Consider the following 26,738-nt stretch of genomic DNA (forward strand, 5'->3'; position numbering starts at 1 on the left):
CTCAATCTCTCTCCCTCTATCCTCACTCCCTCTCTCTGTTCTCAATCTCTCTCCCTCTATCCTCACTCCCTCTCTCTGTTCTCAATCTCTCTCCCTTTATCCTCACTCCCTCTCTCTGTTCTCAATCTCTCTCCCTCTATCCTCACTCCCTCTCTCTGTTCTCAATCTCTCTCTATCTATCCTCACTCCCTCTCTCTGTTCTCAATCTCTCTCTCTCTCACTCTATCCTCACTCCCTCTCTCTGTTCTCAATCTCTCTCTCTCTATCCTCACTCCCTCTCTCCGTTCTCAATCTCTCTCTCTCTCTCTATCCTCACTCTGTTCTGAATCTCTCTCCCTCTATCCTCACTCCCTCTCTCTGTTCTCAATCTCTCTCCCTCTATCCTCACTCCCTCTCTCTGTTCTCAATCTCTCTCCCTCTATCCTCACTCCCTCTCTCTGTTCTCAATCTCTCTCTCTCTCTCTCTCTCTATCCTCACTCCCTCTCTATGTTCTCAATCTCTCTCTCTCTCTCTGTCCTCACTCCGTTCTCAATCTCTCTCTCTCTGTCCTCACTCCGTTCTCAATCTCGCTCTCTCTATCCTCACTCCATTCTCAGTCTCTCTCCCTCTATCCTGACTCCCTCTCTCTGTTCTCACTCTCTCTCCCTCTAACCTCACTCCCTCTCTCTGTTCTCAATCTCTCTCCCTCTATCCTCACTCCCTCTCCCTGTTCTCAATCTCCACCCCTCTATCCTCACTCCCTCTCCCTGTTCTCAATCTCTCCCCCTCTATCCTCACTCCCTCTCCCTGTTCTCAATCTCACTCCCTCTATCCTCACTCCCACTCCCTGTTCTCAATCTCTCTCCCTCTATCCTCACTCCCTCTCCCTGTTCTCAATCTCTCTCCCTCTGTCCTCACTCCCTCTCCCTGTTCTCAATCTCTCTCCCTCTATCCTCACTCCCTCTCTGTGTTCTCAATCTCTCTCCCTCTATCGTCACTCCCTCTCTCTGTTCTCAATGTCTCTCCCTCTATCGTCACTCCCTCTCTCTGTTCTCAATGTCTCTCCCTCTATCGTCACTCCCTCTCTCTGTTCTCAATCTCTCTCCCTCTATCGTCACTCCCTCTCTCTGTTCTCAATCTCCCTCCCTCTATCGTCACTCCCTCTCTCTGTTCTCAATCTCTCTCCCTCTGTCGTCACCCCCTCTCTCTGTTCTCAATCTCTCTCCCTCTATCGTCACTCCCTCTCTCTGTTCTCAATCTCTCTCCCTCTATCGTCACTCCCTCTCTCTGTTCTCAATCTCTCTCCCTCTATCCTCACTCCCTCTCTCTGTTCTCAATCTCTCTCCCTCTATCAACACTCCCTCTCTCTGTTCTCAATCTCTCTCCCTCTATCCTCACTCCCTCTCTCTGTTCTCAATCTCTCTCCCTCTATCCTCACTCCCTCTCTCTGTTCTCAATCTCTCTCCCTCTATCCTCACTCCCTCTCTCTGTTCTCAATCTCTCTCCCTCTATCCTCACTCCCTCTCTCTGTTCTCAATCTCTCTCCCTCTATCCTCACTCCCTCTCTCTGTTCTCAATCTCTCTCTCTCTATCCTCACTCCCTCTCTCCGTTCTCAATCTCTCTCTCTCTCTCTATCCTCACTCTGTTCTCAATCTCTCTCCCTCTATCCTCACTCCCTCTCTCTGTTCTCAATCTCTCTCCCTCTATCGTCACTCCCTCTCTCTGTTCTCAATGTCTCTCCCTCTATCGTCACTCCCTCTCTCTGTTCTCAATGTCTCTCCCTCTATCGTCACTCCCTCTCTCTGTTCTCAATCTCTCTCCCTCTATCGTCACTCCCTCTCTCTGTTCTCAATCTCCCTCCCTCTATCGTCACTCCCTCTCTCTGTTCTCAATCTCTCTCCCTCTATCGTCACCCCCTCTCTCTGTTCTCAATCTCTCTCCCTCTATCGTCACTCCCTCTCTCTGTTCTCAATCTCTCCACCTCTATCGTCACTCCCTCTCTCTGTTCTCAATCTCTCTCCCTCTATCCTCACTCCCTCTCTCTGTTCTCAATCTCTCTCCCTCTGTCCTCACTCCCTCTCTCTGTTCTCAATCTCTCTCCCTCTATCCTCACTCCCTCTCTCTGTTCTCAATCTCTCTCCCTCTATCCTCACTCCCTCTCTCTGTTCTCAATCTCTCTCCCTCTATCCTCACTCCCTCTCTCTGTTCTCAATCTCTCTCCCTCTATCCTCACTCCCTCTCTCTGTTCTCAATCTCTCTCCCTCTATCCTCACTCCCTCTCTCTGTTCTCAATCTCTCTCCCTCTATCCTCACTCCCTCTCTCTGTTCTCAATCTCTCTCCCTCTATCCTCACTCCCTCTCTCTGTTCTCAATCTCTCTCCCTCTATCCTCACTCCCTCTCTCTGTTCTCAATCTCTCTCTATCTATCCTCACTCCCTCTCTCTGTTCTCAATCTCTCTCTCTCTCACTCTATCCTCACTCCCTCTCTCTGTTCTCAATCTCTCTCTCTCTATCCTCACTCCCTCTCTCCGTTCTCAATCTCTCTCTCTCTCTCTATCCTCACTCTGTTCAAAATCTCTCTCCCTCTATCCTCACTCCCTCTCTCTGTTCTCAATCTCTCTCCCTCTATCCTCACTCCCTCTCTCTGTTCTCAATCTCTCTCCCTCTATCCTCACTCCCTCTCTCTGTTCTCAATCTCTCTCTCTCTCTCTCTCTCTATCCTCACTCCCTCTCTATGTTCTCAATCTCTCTCTCTCTCTCTGTCCTCACTCCGTTCTCAATCTCTCTCTCTCTGTCCTCACTCCGTTCTCAATCTCGCTCTCTCTATCCTCACTCCATTCTCAGTCTCTCTCCCTCTATCCTGACTCCCTCTCTCTGTTCTCACTCTCTCTCCCTCTATCCTCACTCCCTCTCTCTGTTCTCAATCTCTCTCCCTCTATCCTCACTCCCTCTCCCTGTTCTCAATCTCCACCCCTCTATCCTCACTCCCTCTCCCTGTTCTCAATCTCTCCCCCTCTATCCTCACTCCCTCTCCCTGTTCTCAATCTCACTCCCTCTATCCTCACTCCCACTCCCTGTTCTCAATCTCTCTCCCTCTATCCTCACTCCCTCTCCCTGTTCTCAATCTCTCTCCCTCTGTCCTCACTCCCTCTCCCTGTTCTCAATCTCTCTCCCTCTATCCTCACTCCCTCTCTCTGTTCTCAATCTCTCTCCCTCTATCCTCACTCCCTCTCTCTGTTCTCAATCTCTCTCTATCTATCCTCACTCCCTCTCTCTGTTCTCAATCTCTCTCTCTCTCACTCTATCCTCACTCCCTCTCTCTGTTCTCAATCTCTCTCTCTCTATCCTCACTCCCTCTCTCCGTTCTCAATCTCTCTCTCTCTCTCTATCCTCACTCTGTTCTCAATCTCTCTCTCTCTCTATCCTCACTCCCTCTCTCTGTTCTCAATCTCTCTCCCTCTATCCTCACTCCCTCTCTCTGTTCTCAATCTCTCTCTCTCTATCCTCACTCCCTCTCTCTGTTCTCAATCTCTCTCCCTCTATCCTCACTCCCTCTCTCTGTTCTGAATCTCTCTCCCTCTATCCTCACTCCCTCTCTCTGTTCTCAATCTCTCTCCCTCTATCCTCACTCCCTCTCTCTGTTCTCAATCTCTCTCCCTCTATCCTCACTCCCTCTCTCTGTTCTCAATCTCTCTCCCTCTATCCTCACTCCCTCTCTCTGTTCTCAATCTCTCTCCCTCTATCCTCACTCCCTCTCTCTGTTCTCAATCTCTCTCTCTATCCTCACTCCCTCTCTCTGTTCTCAATCTCTCTCTCTCTATCCTCACTCCCTCTCTCTGTTCTCAATCTCTCTCTCTCTATCCTCACTCCCTCTCTCTGTTCTCAATCTCTCTCTCTCTATCCTCACTCCCTCTCTCTGTTCTCAATCTCTCTCTCCCTATCCTCACTCCCTCTCTCTGTTCTCAATCTCTTTCTCTCTCTCTATCCTCACTCCCTCTCTCTGTTCTCAATCTCTCTCTCTCTCTATCCTCACTCCCTCTCTCTGTTCTCCATGTCTCTCTATCCTCACTCTCTTTCTCTGTTCTCAATCTCTCTCTCTCTCTATCCTCACTCCCTCTCTCCGTTCTCAATCTCTCTCTCTCTCTCTATCCTGACTCTGTTCTCAATCTCTCTCCCTCTATCCTCACTCCCTCTCTCTGTTCTCAATCTCTCTGCCTCTATCCCCACTCCCTCTCTTTGTTCTCAATCTCTCTCTCTATCTCTTTCATCACTCCCTCTCTCTGTTCTCAATCTCTCTCTCTCTCTATCCTCACTCCGTTCTCAATCTCTCTCTCTCTGTCCTCACTCCGTTCTCAATCTCGCTCTCTCTATCCTCACTCCGTTCTCAATCTCGCTCTCTCTATCCTCACTCCGTTCTCAGTCTCTCTCCCTCTATCCTGACTCCCTCTCTCTGTTCTCAATCTCTCTCCCTCTATCCTCACTCCCTCTCTCTGTTCTCACTCTCTCTCCCTCTATCCTCACTCCCTCTCTCTGTTCTCACTCTCTCTCCCTCTATCCTCACTCCCTCTCTCTGTTCTCACTCTCTCTCCCTCTATCCTCACTCCCTCTCTCTGTTCTCAATCTCTCTCTCTCTCTCTCTCCTCACTCCCTCTCTCTGTTCTCAATCTCTCTCTCTCTCTCTCCTCACTCCCTCTCTCTGTTCTCAATCTCTCTCTCTCTCTCTCCTCACTCCCTCTCTCTGTTCTCAATCTCTCTCTCTCTATCCTCACTCCCACTCTCTGTTCTCAATCTCTCTCTCTCTCTATCCTCACTCCACTGTCAATATCTCTCTCTCTATCCTCACTCCCTTCTCAATCTCTCTCTCTCTATCCTCACTCCGTTCTCAATCTCTCTCTCTCTATCCTCACTCCGTTCTCAATCTCGCTCTCTCTATCCTCACTCCGTTCTCAATCTCGCTCTCTCTATCCTCACTCCGTTCTCAGTCTCTCTCCCTCTATCCTGACTCCCTCTCTCTGTTCTCACTCTCTCTCCCTCTATCCCCCTCTATCCTCACTCCCTCTCTCTGTTCTCAATCTCTCTCTCTCCCTCTATCCTCACTCCCTCTCTCTGTTCTCAATCTCTCTCTCTCTCTCTCCTCACTCCCTCTCTCTGTTCTCAATCTCTCTCTCTCTCTCTCTCCACACTCCCTCTCTCTGTTCTCAATCTCTCTCTCTCTCTCTCCTCACTCCCTCTCTCTGTTCTCAATCTCTCTCTCTCCTCACTCCCTCTCTCTGTTCTCAATCTCTCTCTCTCTCTATCCTCACTCCACTGTCAATATCTCTCTCTCTATCCTCACTCCGTTCTCACTCTATCTCTCTCTCTCTCTCTATCCTCACTCCCTTCTCAATCTCTCTCTCTCTATCCTCACTCCGTTCTCAATCTCTCTCTCTCTATCCTCACTCCGTTCTCAATCTCGCTCTCTCTATCCTCACTCCGTTCTCAATCTTGCTCTCTCTATCCTCACTCCGTTCTCAGTCTCTCTCCCTCTATCCTGACTCCCTCTCTCTGTTCTCAATCTCTCTCCTTCTATCCTCACTCCCTCTCTCTGTTCTCACTCTCTCTCCCTCTATCCTCACTCCCTCTCTCTGTTCTCAATCTCTCTCTCTCTCTCTCTCTCCTCACTCCCTCTCTCTGTTCTCAATCTCTCTCTCTCTCTCTCTCTCTCTCTCTATCCTCACTCCCTCTCTGTGTTCTCAATCTCTCTCTCTCTCTATCCTCACTCTGTTCTCAATCTCTCTCCCTCTATCCTCACTCCCTCTCTCTGTTCTCAATCTCTCTCTCTCTCTCTCCCTCTATCCTCACTCCCTCTCTCTGTTCTCAATCTCTCTCCCTCTATCCTCACTCCCTCTCTCTGTTCTCAATCTCTCTCTATCTATCCTCACTCCCTCTCTCTGTTCTCAATCTCTCTCTCTCTATCCTCACTCCCTCTCTCCGTTCTCAATCTCTCTCTCTCTCTCTATCCTCACTCTGTTCTCAATCTCTCTCTCTCTCTATCCTCACTCCCTCTCTCTGTTCTCAATCTCTCTCCCTCTATCCTCACTCCCTCTCTCTGTTCTGAATCTCTCTCCCTCTATCCTCACTCCCTCTCTCTGTTCTCAATCTCTCTCCCTCTATCCTCACTCCCTCTCTCTGTTCTCAATCTCTCTCCCTCTATCCTCACTCCCTCTCTCTGTTCTCAATCTCTCTCCCTCTATCCTCACTCCCTCTCTCTGTTCTCAATCTCTCTCCCTCTATCCTCACTCCCTCTCTCTGTTCTCAATCTCTCTCTCTATCCTCACTCCCTCTCTCTGTTCTCAATCTCTCTCTCTCTATCCTCACTCCCTCTCTCTGTTCTCAATCTCTCTCTCTCTATCCCCACTCCCTCTCTCTGTTTTCAATCTCTCTCTCTCTATCCTCACTCCCTCTCTCTGTTCTCAATCTCTCTCTCCCTATCCTCACTCCCTCTCTCTGTTCTCAATCTCTTTCTCTCTCTCTATCCTCACTCCCTCTCTCTGTTCTCAATCTCTCTCTCTCTCTATCCTCACTCCCTGTCTCTGTTCTCCATGTCTCTCTATCCTCACTCTCTTTCTCTGTTCTCAATCTCTCTCTCTCTCTATCCTCACTCCCTCTCTCCGTTCTCAATCTCTCTCTCTCTCTCTATCCTGACTCTGTTCTCAATCTCTCTCCCTCTATCCTCACTCCCTCTCTCTGTTCTCAATCTCTCTCCCTCTATCCTCACTCCCTCTCTTTGTTCTCAATCTCTCTCTCTATCTCTTTCATCACTCCCTCTCTCTGTTCTCAATCTCTCTCTCTCTCTATCCTCACTCCGTTCTCAATCTCTCTCTCTCTGTCCTCACTCCGTTCTCAATCTCGCTCTCTCTATCCTCACTCCGTTCTCAATCTCGCTCTCTCTATCCTCACTCCGTTCTCAGTCTCTCTCCCTCTATCCTGACTCCCTCTCTCTGTTCTCAATCTCTCTCCCTCTATCCTCACTCCCTCTCTCTGTTCTCACTCTCTCTCCCTCTATCCTCACTCCCTCTCTCTGTTCTCACTCTCTCTCTCTCTCTCCTCACTCCCTCTCTCTGTTCTCAATCTCTCTCTCTCTCTCTCCTCACTCCCTCTCTCTGTTCTCAATCTCTCTCTCTCTATCCTCACTCCCTCTCTCTGTTCTCAATCTCTCTCTCTCTCTATCCTCACTCCACTGTCAATATCTCTCTCTCTATCCTCACTCCCTTCTCAATCTCTCTCTCTCTATCCTCACTCCCTCTCTCTGTTCTCAATCTCTCTCTCCCTATCCTCACTCCCTCTCTCTGTTCTCAATCTCTTTCTCTCTCTCTATCCTCACTCCCTCTCTCTGTTCTCAATCTCTCTCTCTCTCTATCCTCACTCCCTCTCTCTGTTCTCCATGTCTCTCTATCCTCACTCTCTTTCTCTGTTCTCAATCTCTCTCTCTCTCTATCCTCACTCCCTCTCTCCGTTCTCAATCTCTCTCTCTCTCTCTATCCTGACTCTGTTCTCAATCTCTCTCCCTCTATCCTCACTCCCTCTCTCTGTTCTCAATCTCTCTGCCTCTATCCCCACTCCCTCTCTTTGTTCTCAATCTCTCTCTCTATCTCTTTCATCACTCCCTCTCTCTGTTCTCAATCTCTCTCTCTCTCTATCCTCACTCCGTTCTCAATCTCTCTCTCTCTGTCCTCACTCCGTTCTCAATCTCGCTCTCTCTATCCTCACTCCGTTCTCAATCTCGCTCTCTCTATCCTCACTCCGTTCTCAGTCTCTCTCCCTCTATCCTGACTCCCTCTCTCTGTTCTCAATCTCTCTCCCTCTATCCTCACTCCCTCTCTCTGTTCTCACTCTCTCTCCCTCTATCCTCACTCCCTCTCTCTGTTCTCACTCTCTCTCCCTCTATCCTCACTCCCTCTCTCTGTTCTCACTCTCTCTCCCTCTATCCTCACTCCCTCTCTCTGTTCTCAATCTCTCTCTCTCTCTCTCTCCTCACTCCCTCTCTCTGTTCTCAATCTCTCTCTCTCTCTCTCCTCACTCCCTCTCTCTGTTCTCAATCTCTCTCTCTCTCTCTCCTCACTCCCTCTCTCTGTTCTCAATCTCTCTCTCTCTATCCTCACTCCCTCTCTCTGTTCTCAATCTCTCTCTCTCTCTATCCTCACTCCACTGTCAATATCTCTCTCTCTATCCTCACTCCCTTCTCAATCTCTCTCTCTCTATCCTCACTCCGTTCTCAATCTCTCTCTCTCTATCCTCACTCCGTTCTCAATCTCGCTCTCTCTATCCTCACTCCGTTCTCAATCTCGCTCTCTCTATCCTCACTCCGTTCTCAGTCTCTCTCCCTCTATCCTGACTCCCTCTCTCTGTTCTCACTCTCTCTCCCTCTATCCCCCTCTATCCTCACTCCCTCTCTCTGTTCTCAATCTCTCTCTCTCCCTCTATCCTCACTCCCTCTCTCTGTTCTCAATCTCTCTCTCTCTCTCTCCTCACTCCCTCTCTCTGTTCTCAATCTCTCTCTCTCTCTCTCTCCACACTCCCTCTCTCTGTTCTCAATCTCTCTCTCTCTCTCTCCTCACTCCCTCTCTCTGTTCTCAATCTCTCTCTCTCTCCTCACTCCCTCTCTCTGTTCTCAATCTCTCTCTCTCTCTATCCTCACTCCACTGTCAATATCTCTCTCTCTATCCTCACTCCGTTCTCACTCTATCTCTCTCTCTCTCTCTATCCTCACTCCCTTCTCAATCTCTCTCTCTCTATCCTCACTCCGTTCTCAATCTCTCTCTCTCTATCCTCACTCCGTTCTCAATCTCGCTCTCTCTATCCTCACTCCGTTCTCAATCTTGCTCTCTCTATCCTCACTCCGTTCTCAGTCTCTCTCCCTCTATCCTGACTCCCTCTCTCTGTTCTCAATCTCTCTCCTTCTATCCTCACTCCCTCTCTCTGTTCTCACTCTCTCTCCCTCTATCCTCACTCCCTCTCTCTGTTCTCAATCTCTCTCTCTCTCTCTCTCTCCTCACTCCCTCTCTCTGTTCTCAATCTCTCTCTCTCTCTCTCTCTCTCTCTCTATCCTCACTCCCTCTCTGTGTTCTCAATCTCTCTCTCTCTCTATCCTCACTCTGTTCTCAATCTCTCTCCCTCTATCCTCACTCCCTCTCTCTGTTCTCAATCTCTCTCTCTCTCTCTCCCTCTATCCTCACTCCCTCTCTCTGTTCTCAATCTCTCTCCCTCTATCCTCACTCCCTCTCTCTGTTCTCAATCTCTCTCTATCTATCCTCACTCCCTCTCTCTGTTCTCAATCTCTCTCTCTCTATCCTCACTCCCTCTCTCCGTTCTCAATCTCTCTCTCTCTCTCTATCCTCACTCTGTTCTCAATCTCTCTCTCTCTCTATCCTCACTCCCTCTCTCTGTTCTCAATCTCTCTCCCTCTATCCTCACTCCCTCTCTCTGTTCTGAATCTCTCTCCCTCTATCCTCACTCCCTCTCTCTGTTCTCAATCTCTCTCCCTCTATCCTCACTCCCTCTCTCTGTTCTCAATCTCTCTCCCTCTATCCTCACTCCCTCTCTCTGTTCTCAATCTCTCTCCCTCTATCCTCACTCCCTCTCTCTGTTCTCAATCTCTCTCCCTCTATCCTCACTCCCTCTCTCTGTTCTCAATCTCTCTCTCTATCCTCACTCCCTCTCTCTGTTCTCAATCTCTCTCTCTCTATCCTCACTCCCTCTCTCTGTTCTCAATCTCTCTCTCTCTATCCCCACTCCCTCTCTCTGTTTTCAATCTCTCTCTCTCTATCCTCACTCCCTCTCTCTGTTCTCAATCTCTCTCTCCCTATCCTCACTCCCTCTCTCTGTTCTCAATCTCTTTCTCTCTCTCTATCCTCACTCCCTCTCTCTGTTCTCAATCTCTCTCTCTCTCTATCCTCACTCCCTGTCTCTGTTCTCCATGTCTCTCTATCCTCACTCTCTTTCTCTGTTCTCAATCTCTCTCTCTCTCTATCCTCACTCCCTCTCTCCGTTCTCAATCTCTCTCTCTCTCTCTATCCTGACTCTGTTCTCAATCTCTCTCCCTCTATCCTCACTCCCTCTCTCTGTTCTCAATCTCTCTCCCTCTATCCTCACTCCCTCTCTTTGTTCTCAATCTCTCTCTCTATCTCTTTCATCACTCCCTCTCTCTGTTCTCAATCTCTCTCTCTCTCTATCCTCACTCCGTTCTCAATCTCTCTCTCTCTGTCCTCACTCCGTTCTCAATCTCGCTCTCTCTATCCTCACTCCGTTCTCAATCTCGCTCTCTCTATCCTCACTCCGTTCTCAGTCTCTCTCCCTCTATCCTGACTCCCTCTCTCTGTTCTCAATCTCTCTCCCTCTATCCTCACTCCCTCTCTCTGTTCTCACTCTCTCTCCCTCTATCCTCACTCCCTCTCTCTGTTCTCACTCTCTCTCTCTCTCTCCTCACTCCCTCTCTCTGTTCTCAATCTCTCTCTCTCTCTCTCCTCACTCCCTCTCTCTGTTCTCAATCTCTCTCTCTCTATCCTCACTCCCTCTCTCTGTTCTCAATCTCTCTCTCTCTCTATCCTCACTCCACTGTCAATATCTCTCTCTCTATCCTCACTCCCTTCTCAATCTCTCTCTCTCTATCCTCACTCCGTTCTCAATCTCTCTCTCTCTATCCTCACTCCGTTCTCAATCTCGCTCTCTCTATCCTCACTCCGTTCTCAATCTCGCTCTCTCTATCCTCACTCAGTTCTCAGTCTCTCTCCCTCTATCCTGACTCCCTCTCTCTGTTCTCACTCTCTCTCCCTCTATCCTCACTCCCTCTCTCTGTTCTCAATCTCTCTCTCTCCCTCTATCCTCACTCCCTCTCTCTGTTCTCAATCTCTCTCTCTCTCTCTCCTCACTCCCTCTCTCTGTTCTCAATCTCTCTCTCTCTCTCTCCACACTCCCTCTCTCTGTTCTCAATCTCTCTCTCTCTCTCTCCTCACTCCCTCTCTCTGTTCTCAATCTCTCTCTCTCCTCACTCCCTCTCTCTGTTCTCAATCTCTCTCTCTCTCTATCCTCACTCCACTGTCAATATCTCTCTCTCTATCCTCACTCCGTTCTCACTCTATCTCTCTCTCTCTCTCTATCCTCACTCCCTTCTCAATCTCTCTCTCTCTATCCTCACTCCGTTCTCAATCTCTCTCTCTCTATCCTCACTCCGTTCTCAATCTCGCTCTCTCTATCCTCACTCCGTTCTCAATCTTGCTCTCTCTATCCTCACTCCGTTCTCAGTCTCTCTCCCTCTATCCTGACTCCCTCTCTCTGTTCTCAATCTCTCTCCTTCTATCCTCACTCCCTCTCTCTGTTCTCACTCTCTCTCCCTCTATCCTCACTCCCTCTCTCTGTTCTCAATCTCTCTCTCTCTCTCTCTCCTCACTCCCTCTCTCTGTTCTCAATCTCTCTCTCTCTCTCTCTCTCTCTATCCTCACTCCCTCTCTCTGTTCTCAATCTCTCTCTCTATCCTCACTCCACTGTCAATATCTCTCTCTCTATCCTCACTCCGTTCTCACTCTATCTCTCTCTCTCTGTCTCTATCCTCACTCCCTTCTCAATCTCTCTCCCTCTATCCTCACTCCGTTCTCAATCTCGCCCCCTCTATCCTCACTCCCTCTCCCTGTTCTCAATCTCCACCCCTCTATCCTCACTCCCTCTCCCTGTTCTCAATCTCTCCCCCTCTATCCTCACTCCCTCTCCCTGTTCTCAATCTCACTCCCTCTATCCTCACTCCCTCTCCCTGTTCTCAATCTCACTCCCTCTATCCTCACTCCCACTCCCTGTTCTCAATCTCTCTCCCTCTATCCTCACTCCCTCTCCCTGTTCTCAATCTCTCTCCCTCTGTCCTCACTCCCTCTCCCTGTTCTCAATCTCTCTCCCTCTGTCCTCACTCCCTCTCTGTTCTCAATCTCTCTCTCCCTATCCTCACTCCCTCTCTCTGTTCTCAATCTCTTTCTCTCTCTCTATCCTCACTCCCTCTCTCTGTTCTCAATCTCTCTCTCTCTCTATCCTCACTCCCTCTCTCTGTTCTCCATGTCTCTCTATCCTCACTCTCTTTCTCTGTTCTCAATCTCTCTCTCTCTCTATCCTCACTCCCTCTCTCCGTTCTCAATCTCTCTCTCTCTCTCTATCCTGACTCTGTTCTCAATCTCTCTCCCTCTATCCTCACTCCCTCTCTCTGTTCTCAATCTCTCTCCCTCTATCCTCACTCCCTCTCTTTGTTCTCAATCTCTCTCTCTATCTCTTTCATCACTCCCTCTCTCTGTTCTCAATCTCTCTCTCTCTCTATCCTCACTCCGTTCTCAATCTCTCTCTCTCTGTCCTCACTCCGTTCTCAATCTCGCTCTCTCTATCCTCACTCCGTTCTCAATCTCGCTCTCTCTATCCTCACTCCGTTCTCAGTCTCTCTCCCTCTATCCTGACTCCCTCTCTCTGTTCTCAATCTCTCTCCCTCTATCCTCACTCCCTCTCTCTGTTCTCACTCTCTCTCCCTCTATCCTCACTCCCTCTCTCTGTTCTCACTCTCTCTCCCTCTATCCTCACTCCCTCTCTCTGTTCTCACTCTCTCTCCCTCTATCCTCACTCCCTCTCTCTGTTCTCAATCTCTCTCTCTCTCTCTCTCCTCACTCCCTCTCTCTGTTCTCAATCTCTCTCTCTCTCTCTCCTCACTCCCTCTCTCTGTTCTCAATCTCTCTCTCTCTCTCTCCTCACTCCCTCTCTCTGTTCTCAATCTCTCTCTCTCTATCCTCACTCCCTCTCTCTGTTCTCAATCTCTCTCTCTCTCTATCCTCACTCCACTGTCAATATCTCTCTCTCTATCCTCACTCCCTTCTCAATCTCTCTCTCTCTATCCTCACTCCGTTCTCAATCTCTCTCTCTCTATCCTCACTCCGTTCTCAATCTCGCTCTCTCTATCCTCACTCCGTTCTCAATCTCGCTCTCTCTATCCTCACTCCGTTCTCAGTCTCTCTCCCTCTATCCTGACTCCCTCTCTCTGTTCTCACTCTCTCTCCCTCTATCCTCACTCCCTCTCTCTGTTCTCAATCTCTCTCTCTCCCTCTATCCTCACTCCCTCTCTCTGTTCTCAATCTCTCTCTCTCTCTCTCCTCACTCCCTCTCTCTGTTCTCAATCTCTCTCTCTCTCTCTCCACACTCCCTCTCTCTGTTCTCAATCTCTCTCTCTCTCTCTCCTCACTCCCTCTCTCTGTTCTCAATCTCTCTCTCTCCTCACTCCCTCTCTCTGTTCTCAATCTCTCTCTCTCTCTATCCTCACTCCACTGTCAATATCTCTCTCTCTATCCTCACTCCGTTCTCACTCTATCTCTCTCTCTCTCTCTATCCTCACTCCCTTCTCAATCTCTCTCTCTCTATCCTCACTCCGTTCTCAATCTCTCTCTCTCTATCCTCACTCCGTTCTCAATCTCGCTCTCTCTATCCTCACTCCGTTCTCAATCTTGCTCTCTCTATCCTCACTCCGTTCTCAGTCTCTCTCCCTCTATCCTGACTCCCTCTCTCTGTTCTCAATCTCTCTCCTTCTATCCTCACTCCCTCTCTCTGTTCTCACTCTCTCTCCCTCTATCCTCACTCCCTCTCTCTGTTCTCAATCTCTCTCTCTCTCTCTATCCTCACTCCGTTCTCAATCTCTCTCCCTCTATCCTCACTCCGTTCTCAATCTCGCCCCCTCTATCCTCACTCCCTCTCCCTGTTCTCAATCTCCACCCCTCTATCCTCACTCCCTCTCCCTGTTCTCAATCTCTCCCCCTCTATCCTCACTCCCTCTCCCTGTTCTCAATCTCACTCCCTCTATCCTCACTCCCTCTCCCTGTTCTCAATCTCACTCCCTCTATCCTCACTCCCACTCCCTGTTCTCAATCTCTCTCCCTCTATCCTCACTCCCTCTCCCTGTTCTCAATCTCTCTCCCTCTGTCCTCACTCCCTCTCCCTGTTCTCAATCTCTCTCCCTCTGTCCTCACTCCCTCTCTCTGTTCTCAATCTCTCTCCCTCTATCCTCACTCCCTCTCTCTGTTCGAAATCTCTCTCCCTCTATCCTCACTCCCTCTCTCTGTTCTCAATCTCTCTCCCTCTATCCTCACTCCCTCTCTCTGTTCTCAATCTCTCTCCCTCTATCGTCACTCCCTCTCTCTGTTCTCAATCTCCCTCCCTCTATCATCACTCCCTCTCTCTGTTCTCAATCTCCCTCCCTCTATCGTCACTCCCTCTCTCTGTTCTCAATCTCTCTCCCTCTATCGTCACTCCCTCTCTCTGTTCTCAATCTCTCTCCCTCTATCGTCACTCCCTCGCTCTGTTCTCAATCTCTCTCCCTCTATCGTCACTCCCTCTCTCTGTTCTCAATCTCTCTCCCTCTGTCCTCACTCCCTCTCTCTGTTCTCAATCTCTCTCCCTCTATCCTCACTCCCTCTCTCTGTTCTCAATCTCTCTCCCTCTATCCCCACTCCCTCTCTCTGTTCTCAATCTCTCTCCCTCTATCCCCACTCCCTCTCTCTGTTCTCAATCTCTCTCCCTCTATCCTCACTCCCTCTCTCTGTTCTCAATCTCTCTCCCTCTATCCTCACTCCCTCTCTCTGTTCTCAATCTCTCTCCCTCTATCCTCACTCCATCTCTCTGTTCTCAATCTCTCTCCCTCTATCCTCACTCCCTCTCTCTGTTCTCAATCTCTCTCCCTCTATCCTCACTCCCTCTCTCTGTTCTCAATCTCTCTCCCTCTATCCTCACTCCCTCTCTCTGTTCTCAATCTCTCTCCCTCTATCCTCACTCCCTCTCTCTGTTCTCAATCTCTCTCCCTCTATCCTCACTCCCTCTCTCTGTTCTCAATCTCTCTCCCTCTATCCTCACTCCCTCTCTCTGTTCTCAATCTCTCTCCCTCTATCCTCACTCCCTCTCTCTGTTCTCAATCTCTCTCCCTTTATCCTCACTCCCTCTCTCTGTTCTCAATCTCTCTCCCTTTATCCTCACTCCCTCTCTCTGTTCTCAATCTCTCTCTCTATCCTCACTCTCTCTCTCTGTTCTCAATCTCTCTCTCTCTATCCTCACTCCCTCTCTCTGTTCTCAATCTCTCTCTCTCTCTATCCTCACTCCCTCTCTCTGTTCTCCATGTCTCTCTATCCTCACTCTCTTTCTCTGTTCTCAATCTCTCTCTCTGTCTCTCTCAGTCCTCACTCCCTCTCTTTGTTCTCAATCTCTCTCCTCACTCCCTCTCTCTGGTCTCAATCTCTGTGTCTCCCTGTACTCACTCCCTCTATCTCTCTCTCTCTGTTCTAACTCCCGCTCTCTGTCTCTCTCTGTTTACTCGCCTTCTCTCTCTCTCTATCCTCACTCCACTGTCAATATCTCTCTCTCTATCCTCACTCCGTTCTCACTCTGTCTCTCTCTCTCTCTATCCTCACTCCCTTCTCAATCTCTCTCCCTCTATCCTCACTCCGTTCTCAATCTCCACCCCTCTATCCTCACTCCCTCTCCCTGTTCTCAATCTCTCCCCCTCTATCCTCACTCCCTCTCCCTGTTCTCAATCTCACTCCCTCTATCCTCACTCCCACTCCCTGTTCTCAATCTCTCTCCCTCTATCCTCACTCCCTCTCCCTGTTCTCAATCTCTCTCCCTCTGTCCTCACTCCCTCTCCCTGTTCCAAATCTCTCTCCCTCTATCCTCACTCCCTCTCTCTGTTCTCAATCTCTCTCCCTCTATCCTCACTCCCTCTCTCTGTTCTCAATCTCTCTCCCTCTATCCTCACTCCCTCTCTCTGTTCTCAATCTCTCTCCCTCTATCCTCACTCCCTCTCTCTGTTCTCAATCTCTATCCCTCTATCCTCACTCCCTCTCTCTGTTCTCAATCTCTCTCCCTCTATCCTCACTTTCTCTCTCTGTTCTCAATCTCTCTCCTTCTGTCCTCACTCCCTCTCTCTGTTCTCAATCTCCCTCCCTCTATCCTCACTCCCTCTCTGTGTTCTCAATCTCTCTCCCTCTATCGTCACTCCCTCTCTCTGTTCTCAATGTCTCTCCCTCTATCGTCACTCCCTCTCTCTGTTCTCAATGTCTCTCCCTCTATCGTCACTCCCTCTCTCTGTTCTCAATCTCTCTCCCTCTATCGTCACTCCCTCTCTCTGTTCTCAATCTCCCTCCCTCTATCGTCACTCCCTCTCTCTGTTCTCACTCTCTCTCCCTCTATCGTCACCCCCTCTCTCTGTTCTCAATCTCTCTCCCTCTATCGTCACTCCCTCTCTCTGTTCTCAATCTCTCTCCCTCTATCGTCACTCCCTCTCTCTGTTCTCAATCTCTCTCCCTCTATCCTCACTCCCTCTCTCTGTTCTCAATCTCTCTCCCTCTGTCCTCACTCCCTCTCTCTGTTCTCAATCTCTCTCCCTCTGTCCTCACTCCCTCTCTCTGTTCTCAATCTCTCTCCCTCTATCCTCACTCCCTCTCTCTGTTCTCAATCTCTCTCCCTCTATCCTCACTCCCTCTCTCTGTTCTCAATCTCTCTCCCTCTATCCTCACTCCCTCTCTCTGTTCTCAATCTCTCTCCCTCTATCCTCACTCCCTCTCTCTGTTCTCAATCTCTCTCCCTCTATCCTCACTCCCTCTCTCTGTTCTCAATCTCTCTCCCTCTATCCTCACTCCCTCTCTCTGTTCTCAATCTCTCTCCCTCTATCCTCACTCCCTCTCTCTGTTCTCAATCTCTCTCCCTCTATCCTCACTCCCTCTCTCTGTTCTCAATCTCTCTCCCTTTATCCTCACTCCCTCTCTCTGTTCTCAATCTCTCTCCCTCTATCCTCACTCCCTCTCTCTGTTCTCAATCTCTCTCTATCTATCCTCACTCCCTCTCTCTGTTCTCAATCTCTCTCTCTCTCACTCTATCCTCACTCCCTCTCTCTGTTCTCAATCTCTCTCTCTCTATCCTCACTCCCTCTCTCCGTTCTCAATCTCTCTCTCTCTCTCTATCCTCACTCTGTTCTCAATCTCTCTCCCTCTATCCTCACTCCCTCTCTCTGTTCTCAATCTCTCTCCCTCTATCCTCACTCCCTCTCTCTGTTCTCAATCTCTCTCCCTCTATCCTCACTCCCTCTCTCTGTTCTCAATCTCTCTCTCTCTCTCTCTCTCTATCCTCACTCCCTCTCTATGTTCTCAATCTCTCTCTCTCTCTGTCCTCACTCCGTTCTCAATCTCTCTCTCTCTGTCCTCACTCCGTTCTCAATCTCGCTCTCTCTATCCTCACTCCATTCTCAGTCTCTCTCCCTCTATCCTGACTCCCTCTCTCTGTTCTCACTCTCTCTCCCTCTATCCTCACTCCCTCTCTCTGTTCTCAATCTCTCTCTCTACCCTCACTCCCTCTCTCTGTTATCAATCTCTCTCTCTCTCTCTCTCCCCCTCTATCCTCACTCCCTCTCTCTGTTCTCAATCTCTCTCCCTCTATCCCCACTCCCTCTCTCTGTTCTCAATCTCTCTCCCTCTATCCCCACTCCCTCTCTCTGTTCTCAATCTTTCTCCCTCTATCCCCACTCCCTCTCTCTGTTCTCAATCTCTCTCCCTCTATCCTCACTCCCTCTCTCTGTTCTCAATCTCTCTCCCACTATCCTCACTCCCTCTCTCTTTTCTGAATCTCTCTCCCTCTATCCTCACTCCCTCTCTCTGTTCTGAATCTCTCTCCCTCTATCCTCACTCCCTCTCTCTGTTCTGAATCTCTCTCCCTCTATCCTCACTCCCTCTCTCTGTTCTCAATCTCTCTCCCTCTATCCTCACTCCCTCTCTCTGTTCTCAATCTCTCTCCCTCTATCCTCACTCCCTCTCTCTGTTCTCAATCTCTCTCCCTCTATCCTCACTCCCTCTCTCTGTTCTCAATCTCTCTCCCTCTATCCTCACTCCCTCTCTCTGTTCTCAATCTCTCTCTCTATCCTCACTCCCTCTCTCTGTTCTCAATCTCTCTCTCTCTATCCTCACTCCCTCTCTCTGTTCTCAATCTCTCTCTCTCTATCCTCACTCCCTCTCTCTGTTCTCAATCTCTCTCTCTCTATCCTCACTCCCTCTCTCTGTTCTCAATCTCTCTCTCCCTATCCTCACTCCCTCTCTCTGTTCTCAATCTCTCTCTCTCTCTATCCTCACTCTCTCTCTCTGTTCTCAATCTCTCTCTCTCTCTATCCTCACTCCCTCTCTCTGTTCTCCATGTCTCTCTATCCTCACTCTCTTTCTCTGTTCTCAATCTCTCTCTCTCTCTCTATCCTCACTCCCTCTCTCCGTTCTCAATCTCTCTCTCTCTCTCTATCCTGACTCTGTTCTCAATCTCTCTCCCTCTATCCTCACTCCCTCTCTCTGTTCTCAATCTCTCTGCCTCTATCCTCACTCCCTCTCTTTGTTCTCAATCTCTCTCTCTATCTCTTTCATCACTCCCTCTCTCTGTTCTCAATCTCTCTCTCTCTCTATCCTCACTCCGTTCTCAATCTCTCTCTCTCTGTCCTCACTCCGTTCTCAATCTCGCTCTCTCTCTATCCTCACTCCCTCTCTCTGTTCTCAATCTCTCTCTCTATCCTCACTCCCTCTCTCTGTTCTCAATCTCTCTCTCTCTATCCTCACTCCCTCTCTCTGTTCTCAATCTCTCTCTCTCTATCCTCACTCCCTCTCTCTGTTCTCAATCTCTCTCTCTCTCTATCCTCACTCCCTCTCTCTGTTCTCAATCTCTCTCTCTCTATCCTCACTCCCTCTCTCTGTTCTCAATCTCTCTCTCTCTATCCTCACTCCCTCTCTCTGTTCTCAATCTCTCTCCCTCTATCCTCACTCCCTCTCTCTGTTCTCAATCTCTCTCCCTCTATCCTCACTCCCTCTCTCTGTTCTCAATCTCTCTCCCTCTATCCTCACTCCCTCTCTCTGTTCTCAATCTCTGTCCCTCTATCCTCACTCCCTCTCTCTGTTCTCAATCTCTCTCCCTCTATCCTCACTCCCTCTCTCTGTTCTCAATCTCTCTCCCTCTATCCTCACTCCCTCTCTCTGTTCTCAATCTCTCTCTCTATCCTCACTCCCTCTCTCTGTTCTCAATCTCTCTCTCTCTATCCTCACTCCCTCTCTCTGTTCTCAATCTCTCTCTCTCTATCCTCACTCCCTCTCTCTGTTCTCAATCTCTCTCTCTCTATCCTCACTCCCTCTCTCTGTTCTCAATCTCTCTCTCCCTATCCTCACTCCCTCTCTCTGTTCTCAATCTCTCTCTCTCTCTATCCTCACTCTCTCTCTCTGTTCTCAATCTCTCTCTCTCTCTCTATCCTCACTCCCTCTCTCTGTTCTCCATGTCTCTCTATCCTCACTCTCTTTCTCTGTTCTCAATCTCTCTCTCTCTCTATCCTCACTCCCTCTCTCCGTTCTCAATCTCTCTCTCTCTCTCTATCCTGACTCTGTTCTCAATCTCTCTCCCTCTATCCTCACTCCCTCTCTCTGTTCTCAATCTCTCTGCCTCTATCCTCACTCCCTCTCTTTGTTCTCAATCTCTCTCTCTATCTCTTTCATCACTCCCTCTCTCTGTTCTCAATCTCTCTCTCTCTCTATCCTCACTCCGTTCTCAATCTCTCTCTCTCTGTCCTCACTCCGTTCTCAATCTCGCTCTCTCTATCCTCACTCCGTTCTCAATCTCGCTCTCTCTATCCTCACTCCGTTCTCAGTCTCTCTCCCTCTATCCTGACTCGCTCTCTCTGTTCTCAATCTCTCTCCCTCTATCCTCACTCCCTCTCTCTGTTCTCACTCTCTCTCCCTCTATCCTCACTCCCTCTCTCTGTTCTCACTCTCTCTCCCTCTATCCTCACTCCCTCTCTCTGTTCTCACTCTCTCTCCCTCTATCCTCACTCCCTCTCTCTGTTCTCAATCTCTCTCTCTCTCTCTCTCCTCACTCCCTCTCTCTGTTCTCAATCTCTCTCTCTCTCTCTCCTCACTCCCTCTCTCTGTTCTCAATCTCTCTCTCTCTCTCTCCTCACTCACTCTCTCTGTTCTCAATCTCTCTCTCTCTATCCTCACTCCCTCTCTCTGTTCTCAATCTCTCTCTCTCTCTATCCTCACTCCACTGTCAATATCTCTCTCTCTATCCTCACTCCCTTCTCAATCTCTCTCTCTCTATCCTCACTCCGTTCTCAATCTCTCTCTCTCTATCCTCACTCCGTTCTCAATCTCGCTCTCTCTATCCTCACTCCGTTCTCAATCTCGCTCTCTCTATCCTCACTCCGTTCTCAGTCTCTCTCCCTCTATCCTGACTCCCTCTCTCTGTTCTCACTCTCTCTCCCTCTATCCTCACTCCCTCTCTCTGTTCTCAATCTCTCTCTCTCTCTCTCCTCACTCCCTCTCTCTGTTCTCAATCTCTCTCTCTCCTCACTCCCTCTCTCTGTTCTTAATCTCTCTCTCTCTCTATCCTCACTCCACTGTCAATATCTCTCTCTCTATCCTCACTCCGTTCTCACTCTATCTCTCTCTCTCTCTCTATCCTCACTCCCTCCTCAATCTCTCTCTCTCTATCCTCACTCCGTTCTCAATCTCTCTCTCTCTATCCTCACTCCGTTCTCAATCTCGCTCTCTCTATCCTCACTCCGTTCTCAATCTTGCTCTCTCTATCCTCACTCCGTTCTCAGTCTCTCTCCCTCTATCCTGACTCCCTCTCTCTGTTCTCAATCTCTCTCCTTCTATCCTCACTCCCTCTCTCTGTTCTCACTCTCTCTCCCTCTATCCTCACTCCCTCTCTCTGTTCTCAATCTCTCTCTCTCTCTCTCTCCTCACTCCCTCTCTCTGTTCTCAATCTCTCTCTCTCTCTCTCTCTCTCTCTATCCTCACTCCCTCTCTCTGTTCTCAATCTCTCTCTCTCTCTATCCTCACTCCACTGTCAATATCTCTCTCTCTATCCTCACTCCGTTCTCACTCTATCTCTCTCTCTCTCTCTCTCTATCCTCACTCCCTTCTCAATCTCTCTCCCTCTATCCTCACTCCGTTCTCAATCTCGCCCCCTCTATCCTCACTCCCTCTCCCTGTTCTCAATCTCCACCCCTCTATCCTCACTCCCTCTCCCTGTTCTCAATCTCTCCCCCTCTATCCTCACTCCCTCTCCCTGTTCTCAATCTCACTCCCTCTATCCTCACTCCCTCTCCCTGTTCTCAATCTCACTCCCTCTATCCTCACTCCCACTCCCTGTTCTCAATCTCTCTCCCTCTATCCTCACTCCCTCTCCCTGTTCTCAATCTCTCTCCCTCTGTCCTCACTCCCTCTCCCTGTTCTCAATCTCTCTCCCTCTATCCTCACTCCCTCTCTCTGTTCTCAATCTCTCTCCCTCTATCCTCACTCCCTCTCTCTGTTCGAAATCTCTCTCCCTCTATCCTCACTCCCTCTCTCTGTTCTCAATCTCTCTCCCTCTATCCTCACTCCCTCTCTCTGTTCTCAATCTCTCTCCCTCTATCGTCACTCCCTCTCTCTGTTCTCAATCTCCCTCCCTCTATCGTCACTCCCTCTCTCTGTTCTCAATCTCTCTCCCTCTATCGTCACTCCCTCTCTCTGTTCTCAATCTCTCTCCCTCTATCCTCACTCCCTCTCTCTGTTCTCAATCTCTCTCCCTCTATCCCCACTCCCTCTCTCTGTTCTCAATCTCTCTCCCTCTATCCCCACTCCCTCTCTCTGTTCTCAATCTCTCTCCCTCTATCCTCACTCCCTCTCTCTGTTCTCAATCTCTCTCCCTCTATCTTCACTCCCTCTCTCTGTTCTCAATCTCTCTCCCTCTATACTCACTCCATCTCTCTGTTCTCAATCTCTCTCCCTCTATCCTCACTCCCTCTCTCTGTTCTCAATCTCTCTCCCTCTATCCTCACTCCCTCTCTCTGTTCTCAATCTCTCTCCCTCTATCCTCACTCCCTCTCTCTGTTCTCAATCTCTCTCCCTCTATCCTCACTCCCTCTCTCTGTTCTCAATCTCTCTCCCTCTATCCTCACTCCCTCTCTCTGTTCTCAATCTCTCTCCCTCTATCCTCACTCCCTCTCTCTGTTCTCAATCTCTCTCCCTCTATCCTCACTCCCTCTCTCTGTTCTCAATCTCTCTCCCTTTATCCTCACTCCCTCTCTCTGTTCTCAATCTCTCTCCCTCTATCCTCACTCCCTCTCTCTGTTCTCAATCTCTCTCTCTATCCTCACTCCCTCTCTCTGTTCTCAATCTCTCTCTCCCTCTATCCTCACTCCCTCTCTCTGTTCTCAATCTCTCTCTCTATCCTCACTCCCTCTCTCTGTTCTCAATCTCTCTCTCTCTCTATCCTCACTCCCTCTCTCTGTTCTCAATCTCTCTCTCTCTGTCCTCACTCCCTCTCTCTGTTCTCAATCTCTCTCTCTCTCTATCCTCACTCTCTCTCTCTGTTCTCAATCTCTCTCTCTCTATCCTCACTCCCTCTCTCTGTTCTCAATCTCTCTCTCTCTCTATCCTCACTCCCTCTCTCTGTTCTCCATGTCTCTCTATCCTCACTCTCTTTCTCTGTTCTCAATCTCTCTCTCTCTGTCTCTCTCAGTCCTCACTCCCTCTCTTTGTTCTCAATCTCTCTCCTCACTCCCTCTCTCTGGTCTCAATCTCTGTGTCTCCCTGTACTCACTCCCTCTATCTCTCTCTCTCTGTTCTAACTCCCGCTCTCTGTCTCTCTCTGTTTACTCGCCTTCTCTCTCTCTCTATCCTCACTCCACTGTCAATATCTCTCTCTCTATCCTCACTCCGTTCTCACTCTATCTCTCTCTCTCTCTCTATCCTCACTCCCTTCTCAATCTCTCTCCCTCTATCCTCACTCCGTTCTCAATCTCGCCCCCTCTATCCTCACTCCCTCTCCCTGTTCTCAATCTCCACCCCTCTATCCTCACTCCCTCTCCCTGTTCTCAATCTCTCCCCCTCTATCCTCACTCCCTCTCCCTGTTCTCAATCTCACTCCCTCTATCCTCACTCCCACTCCCTGTTCTCAATCTCTCTCCCTCTATCCTCACTCCCTCTCTCTGTTCTCAATCTCTCTCTCTCTCTCTCTCCTCACTCCCTCTCTCTGTTCTCAATCTCTCTCTCTCTCTCTCTCCTCACTCCCTCTCTCTGTTCTCAATCTCTCTCTCTCTCTCTCCTCACTCCCTCTCTCTGTTCTCAATCTCTCTCTCTCTATCCTCACTCCCTCTCTCTGTTCTCAATCTCTCTCTCTCTCTATCCTCACTCCACTGTCAATATCTCTCTCTCTATCCTCACTCCCTTCTCAATCTCTCTCTCTCTATCCTCACTCCGTTCTCAATCTCTCTCTCTCTATCCTCACTCCGTTCTCAATCTCGCTCTCTCTATCCTCACTCCGTTCTCAATCTCGCTCTCTCTATCCTCACTCCGTTCTCAGTCTCTCTCCCTCTATCCTGACTCCCTCTCTCTGTTCTCACTCTCTCTCCCTCTATCCTCACTCCCTCTCTCTGTTCTCAATCTCTCTCTCTCTCTCCTCACTCCCTCTCTCTGTTCTCAATCTCTCTCTCTCCTCACTCCCTCTCTCTGTTCTCAATCTCTCTCTCTCTCTATCCTCACTCCACTGTCAATATCTCTCTCTCTATCCTCACTCCGTTCTCACTCTATCTCTCTCTCTCTCTCTATCCTCACTCCCTTCTCAATCTCTCTCTCTCTATCCTCACTCCGTTCTCAATCTCTCTCTCTCTATCCTCACTCCGTTCTCAATCTCGCTCTCTCTATCCTCACTCCGTTCTCAATCTTGCTCTCTCTATCCTCACTCCGTTCTCAGTCTCTCTCCCTCTATCCTGACTCCCTCTCTCTGTTCTCAATCTCTCTCCTTCTATCCTCACTCCCTCTCTCTGTTCTCACTCTCTCTCTCTCTATCCTCACTCCCTCTCTCTGTTCTCAATCTCTCTCTCTCTCTCTCTCCTCACTCCCTCTCTCTGTTCTCCATGTCTCTCTATCCTCACTCTCTTTCTCTGTTCTCAATCTCTCTCTCTGTCTCTCTCAGTCCTCACTCCCTCTCTTTGTTCTCAATCTCTCTCCTCACTCCCTCTCTCTGGTCTCAATCTCTGTGTCTCCCTGTACTCACTCCCTCTATCTCTTTCTCTCTGTTCTAACTCCCGCTCTCTGTCTCTCTCTGTTTACTCGCCTTCTCTTTCTCTGTGTCCTCACTCCCTCTGTTCTAGCTCCCTCTCTCTCTCTCTCTCTCTCTGTGTCTGTCCTTCTCTCGGTCTTTGGCCCAGTCTCTGAATTTGCAGCAAACGCTGTCGCTCGGCAATGTGTCCGGGCGGAATGGCGCAGTTTCGGCGTAGACTCACCGGTGCTCAGATCGAGTTCTCATGATCTGATCCTCCCATTGAGCGGAGTAAAACTCCCTGCTCTGGTTGTCAGCCTCATTCAGGAAGGAGTCTAAAACTGCAAACGGTGTGAGCTCCATTCCAGCCGGAGCCTGTTGGCAGGGACTGAGAGCCGCTCTCTGTGTCTCTGTCTCTGTGTGTGTGTGTGCCGGGGGTGGCTGCGGCGGGGGGTTACAGCTCCCGGTTTATATCGGCCCCGGGTGGGGGCTATTTTCAGGCTCTGGTATCACCGGGAGGCGTCTCCACCCGGAATCTGCCTTTAATCCGGAGCCGGGATCACTGACAGCTGAGTCCGGGAATGTTGTCAGAGCCTCAGGGACTGGGCAGGTTTGGCTCGAAACTGTTCCCGCATTCCGGAATGGATCACAATCAGTCCAGGAGGAGGCCATTCACCCCATCTAATGCTGGGTCCGCCCTGTGTTCAGTGAGACTCACAGCTTCCTGCTCTATCCCGCAGCTCTCTGAATGTTCCTTTTTCCTCTCTCCTTCCCTTTGGAAAGAATCCGCTTTCAGATCAGAACAAAGATGGAACATCTTCCCCTCTTTTCACTCATAGTAACTCTGTCCTTTCTGTTACAGAGATATACCGCACGGAATTCAGTCGGACCGGTCCATACTGAGCATAATCCCAAACTAAACTAGTCCCCGCTGCCTGCACATGGCCTGTATCTCTCCAAATGTGTCCTTTTCATGTACTTATCCAAATGTCTTTTATACATTGTCATTGTGCCCACATCCACCACTTCCTCAGGAAGTTCCCTCCACATGGGAACCAGCCTCTGTGTAAAATAAAAGTGCCTCCTGCCTTTTTCAAATCTCCCCTCTCACCTTAACAATGCGTCTCCTCTTTCTGAAGTCCCCCACCCTGGGGGAAAGACCACCATCAACTCTATCTGTACCCTCACTGTTTTACAAACTCCTACAAGGCCACCTCTCAACTTTCCCAGCTCCTGTGAAGTAAGTCCCAGCCTCTCCAGCCTTTCCTTATAACTCAAACCTTCTACACCCAGCAACATCCTGCTATATCTCTTCTGAAACTGTTCAAGTTTCACAACATCCTTCCAATAGCAGGGAGACCATAATTGAACAGTATTCCAAAAGTTGCCTCACCAATATCCTGTACAGCCACAAAATGACCCTCCCAACTCCTGTACTCAGGGCACTGACCACTAAAGGCAAGTGTACCATACACTGTCTTTACCACCCTGTCTACATGCGACTCCCCTTTAAGGAGCTTTCACCTGCACCTATAGGTCTCTTTGTTCCACAATACTCCCCTTACCATTAGTCCTGCCTTACCAGAGGGGAAGTTCTGATTGGTCTGGCAGGCTTAAAAATAGGTAAATCTCCAAGGTTGGATGGAACATATCTCAGGTTTTTGAGTAAGGCAAGGAAGGGCCTCTTGCAAGACTTTTCAGTTCTCTCTGACTAGAGGTGAGATGCCAGAGGACTTGAGGATGGTCAATATGATACCATTATTCAAAAAGGGAGCAAGAGAAAATCTCAGAAACTACACGCCAGTCAGTCTAACCTCCTTAGTCAGGAAATTCTTGGAAGCAATTCTGATGAACAGAATAAATCTGCATTTGGAGAGGGAGGGATTAATCAAGAACAGCATGGTTTTGTTAATGGGACCTCATATCTGACCAACATGATTGAATTTTTCGATGAGTTTTCCAGGTGTGTCAATGAAGGCACTGCTTTTGATGTAGTCTCCTTGGACCATAGTAAGGCCTTTGGTAAGTTCCCACATGAGAGACTGATACCAGAGATAAGAGTCCAATTTGGCAAATTGGATCCACAATTGGCTGTGTGGCAGGAAGCAGAGGGTGATGGCTGAGAGGTGTTTTTGTGATTGGAAGTCTGAGTCCAGTGCAGTCCCACGGGGTCAGTATTGGGACCCTTGCTGTATTTGTGGTTTATACAAATGATTGAGCCTTGAAAGTCGGAGGGAAGATCAGTGAGAGATAGTAGGAACTGCAGATGCTGGAGAATCTGAGATAAACAAAGTTATGAACACAGCAGGCCAAACAGCATCAGAGGAAGGGTCTAGGCCCGAAACATCAGCCTTCCTGCTCCTCTGATGTGCTTGGCCTGCTGTGTTCATCCAGCTCTACACTTTGTTATATGGGAAGATGAATAAGTTTACTGATAATACAAAAATTTGAGGGGTGGTAAATTGTGAGCAGCATAGCCTTAGACTAGAAACAGGTATAGACTGGCTTGTCAGATGGGCTGATTATTGACAAATGGAATTCAATCTGGATAAAACAGAGGTGCTGTACTTGGCAAGACAAACGAGGCATGGAAATATGTGATGGACAGTAGGACCTTGGGAAACAATAAGGATCAGAGGAACCTTGCTGTTTCCATACACTGGTCCATTAAGTTATCGGGACAGG

At 49.2% G+C, this 26,738-nt stretch overlaps 1 protein-coding gene across 2 annotated transcripts in view; it reads right to left on the reverse strand.

The window, feature by feature from the left end:
* The window catches only part of LOC132206119 (telethonin-like), an 83,421-nt gene that overhangs the window by 53,106 nt on the left and 3,577 nt on the right, over window positions 1-26,738 (reverse strand). The window contains exon 1 of one of the 2 annotated variants that reach the window (XM_059638714.1): window positions 24,298-24,683. The exons of the other annotated variant lie outside the window; for it this stretch is intronic. Within the exon in view, the coding sequence (XP_059494697.1) occupies window positions 24,298-24,416 (119 nt within the window). The 5' untranslated portion in view covers window positions 24,417-24,683. Of the gene's footprint in view, window positions 1-24,297; window positions 24,684-26,738 lie in introns of those variants that run through there. 2 annotated transcript variants of the gene reach the window in all.

The sequence above is a fragment of the Stegostoma tigrinum genome, chromosome 31 (assembly GCF_030684315.1).
Source record: "Stegostoma tigrinum isolate sSteTig4 chromosome 31, sSteTig4.hap1, whole genome shotgun sequence".
NCBI classification, from domain to species: domain Eukaryota; kingdom Metazoa; phylum Chordata; class Chondrichthyes; order Orectolobiformes; family Stegostomatidae; genus Stegostoma; species Stegostoma tigrinum.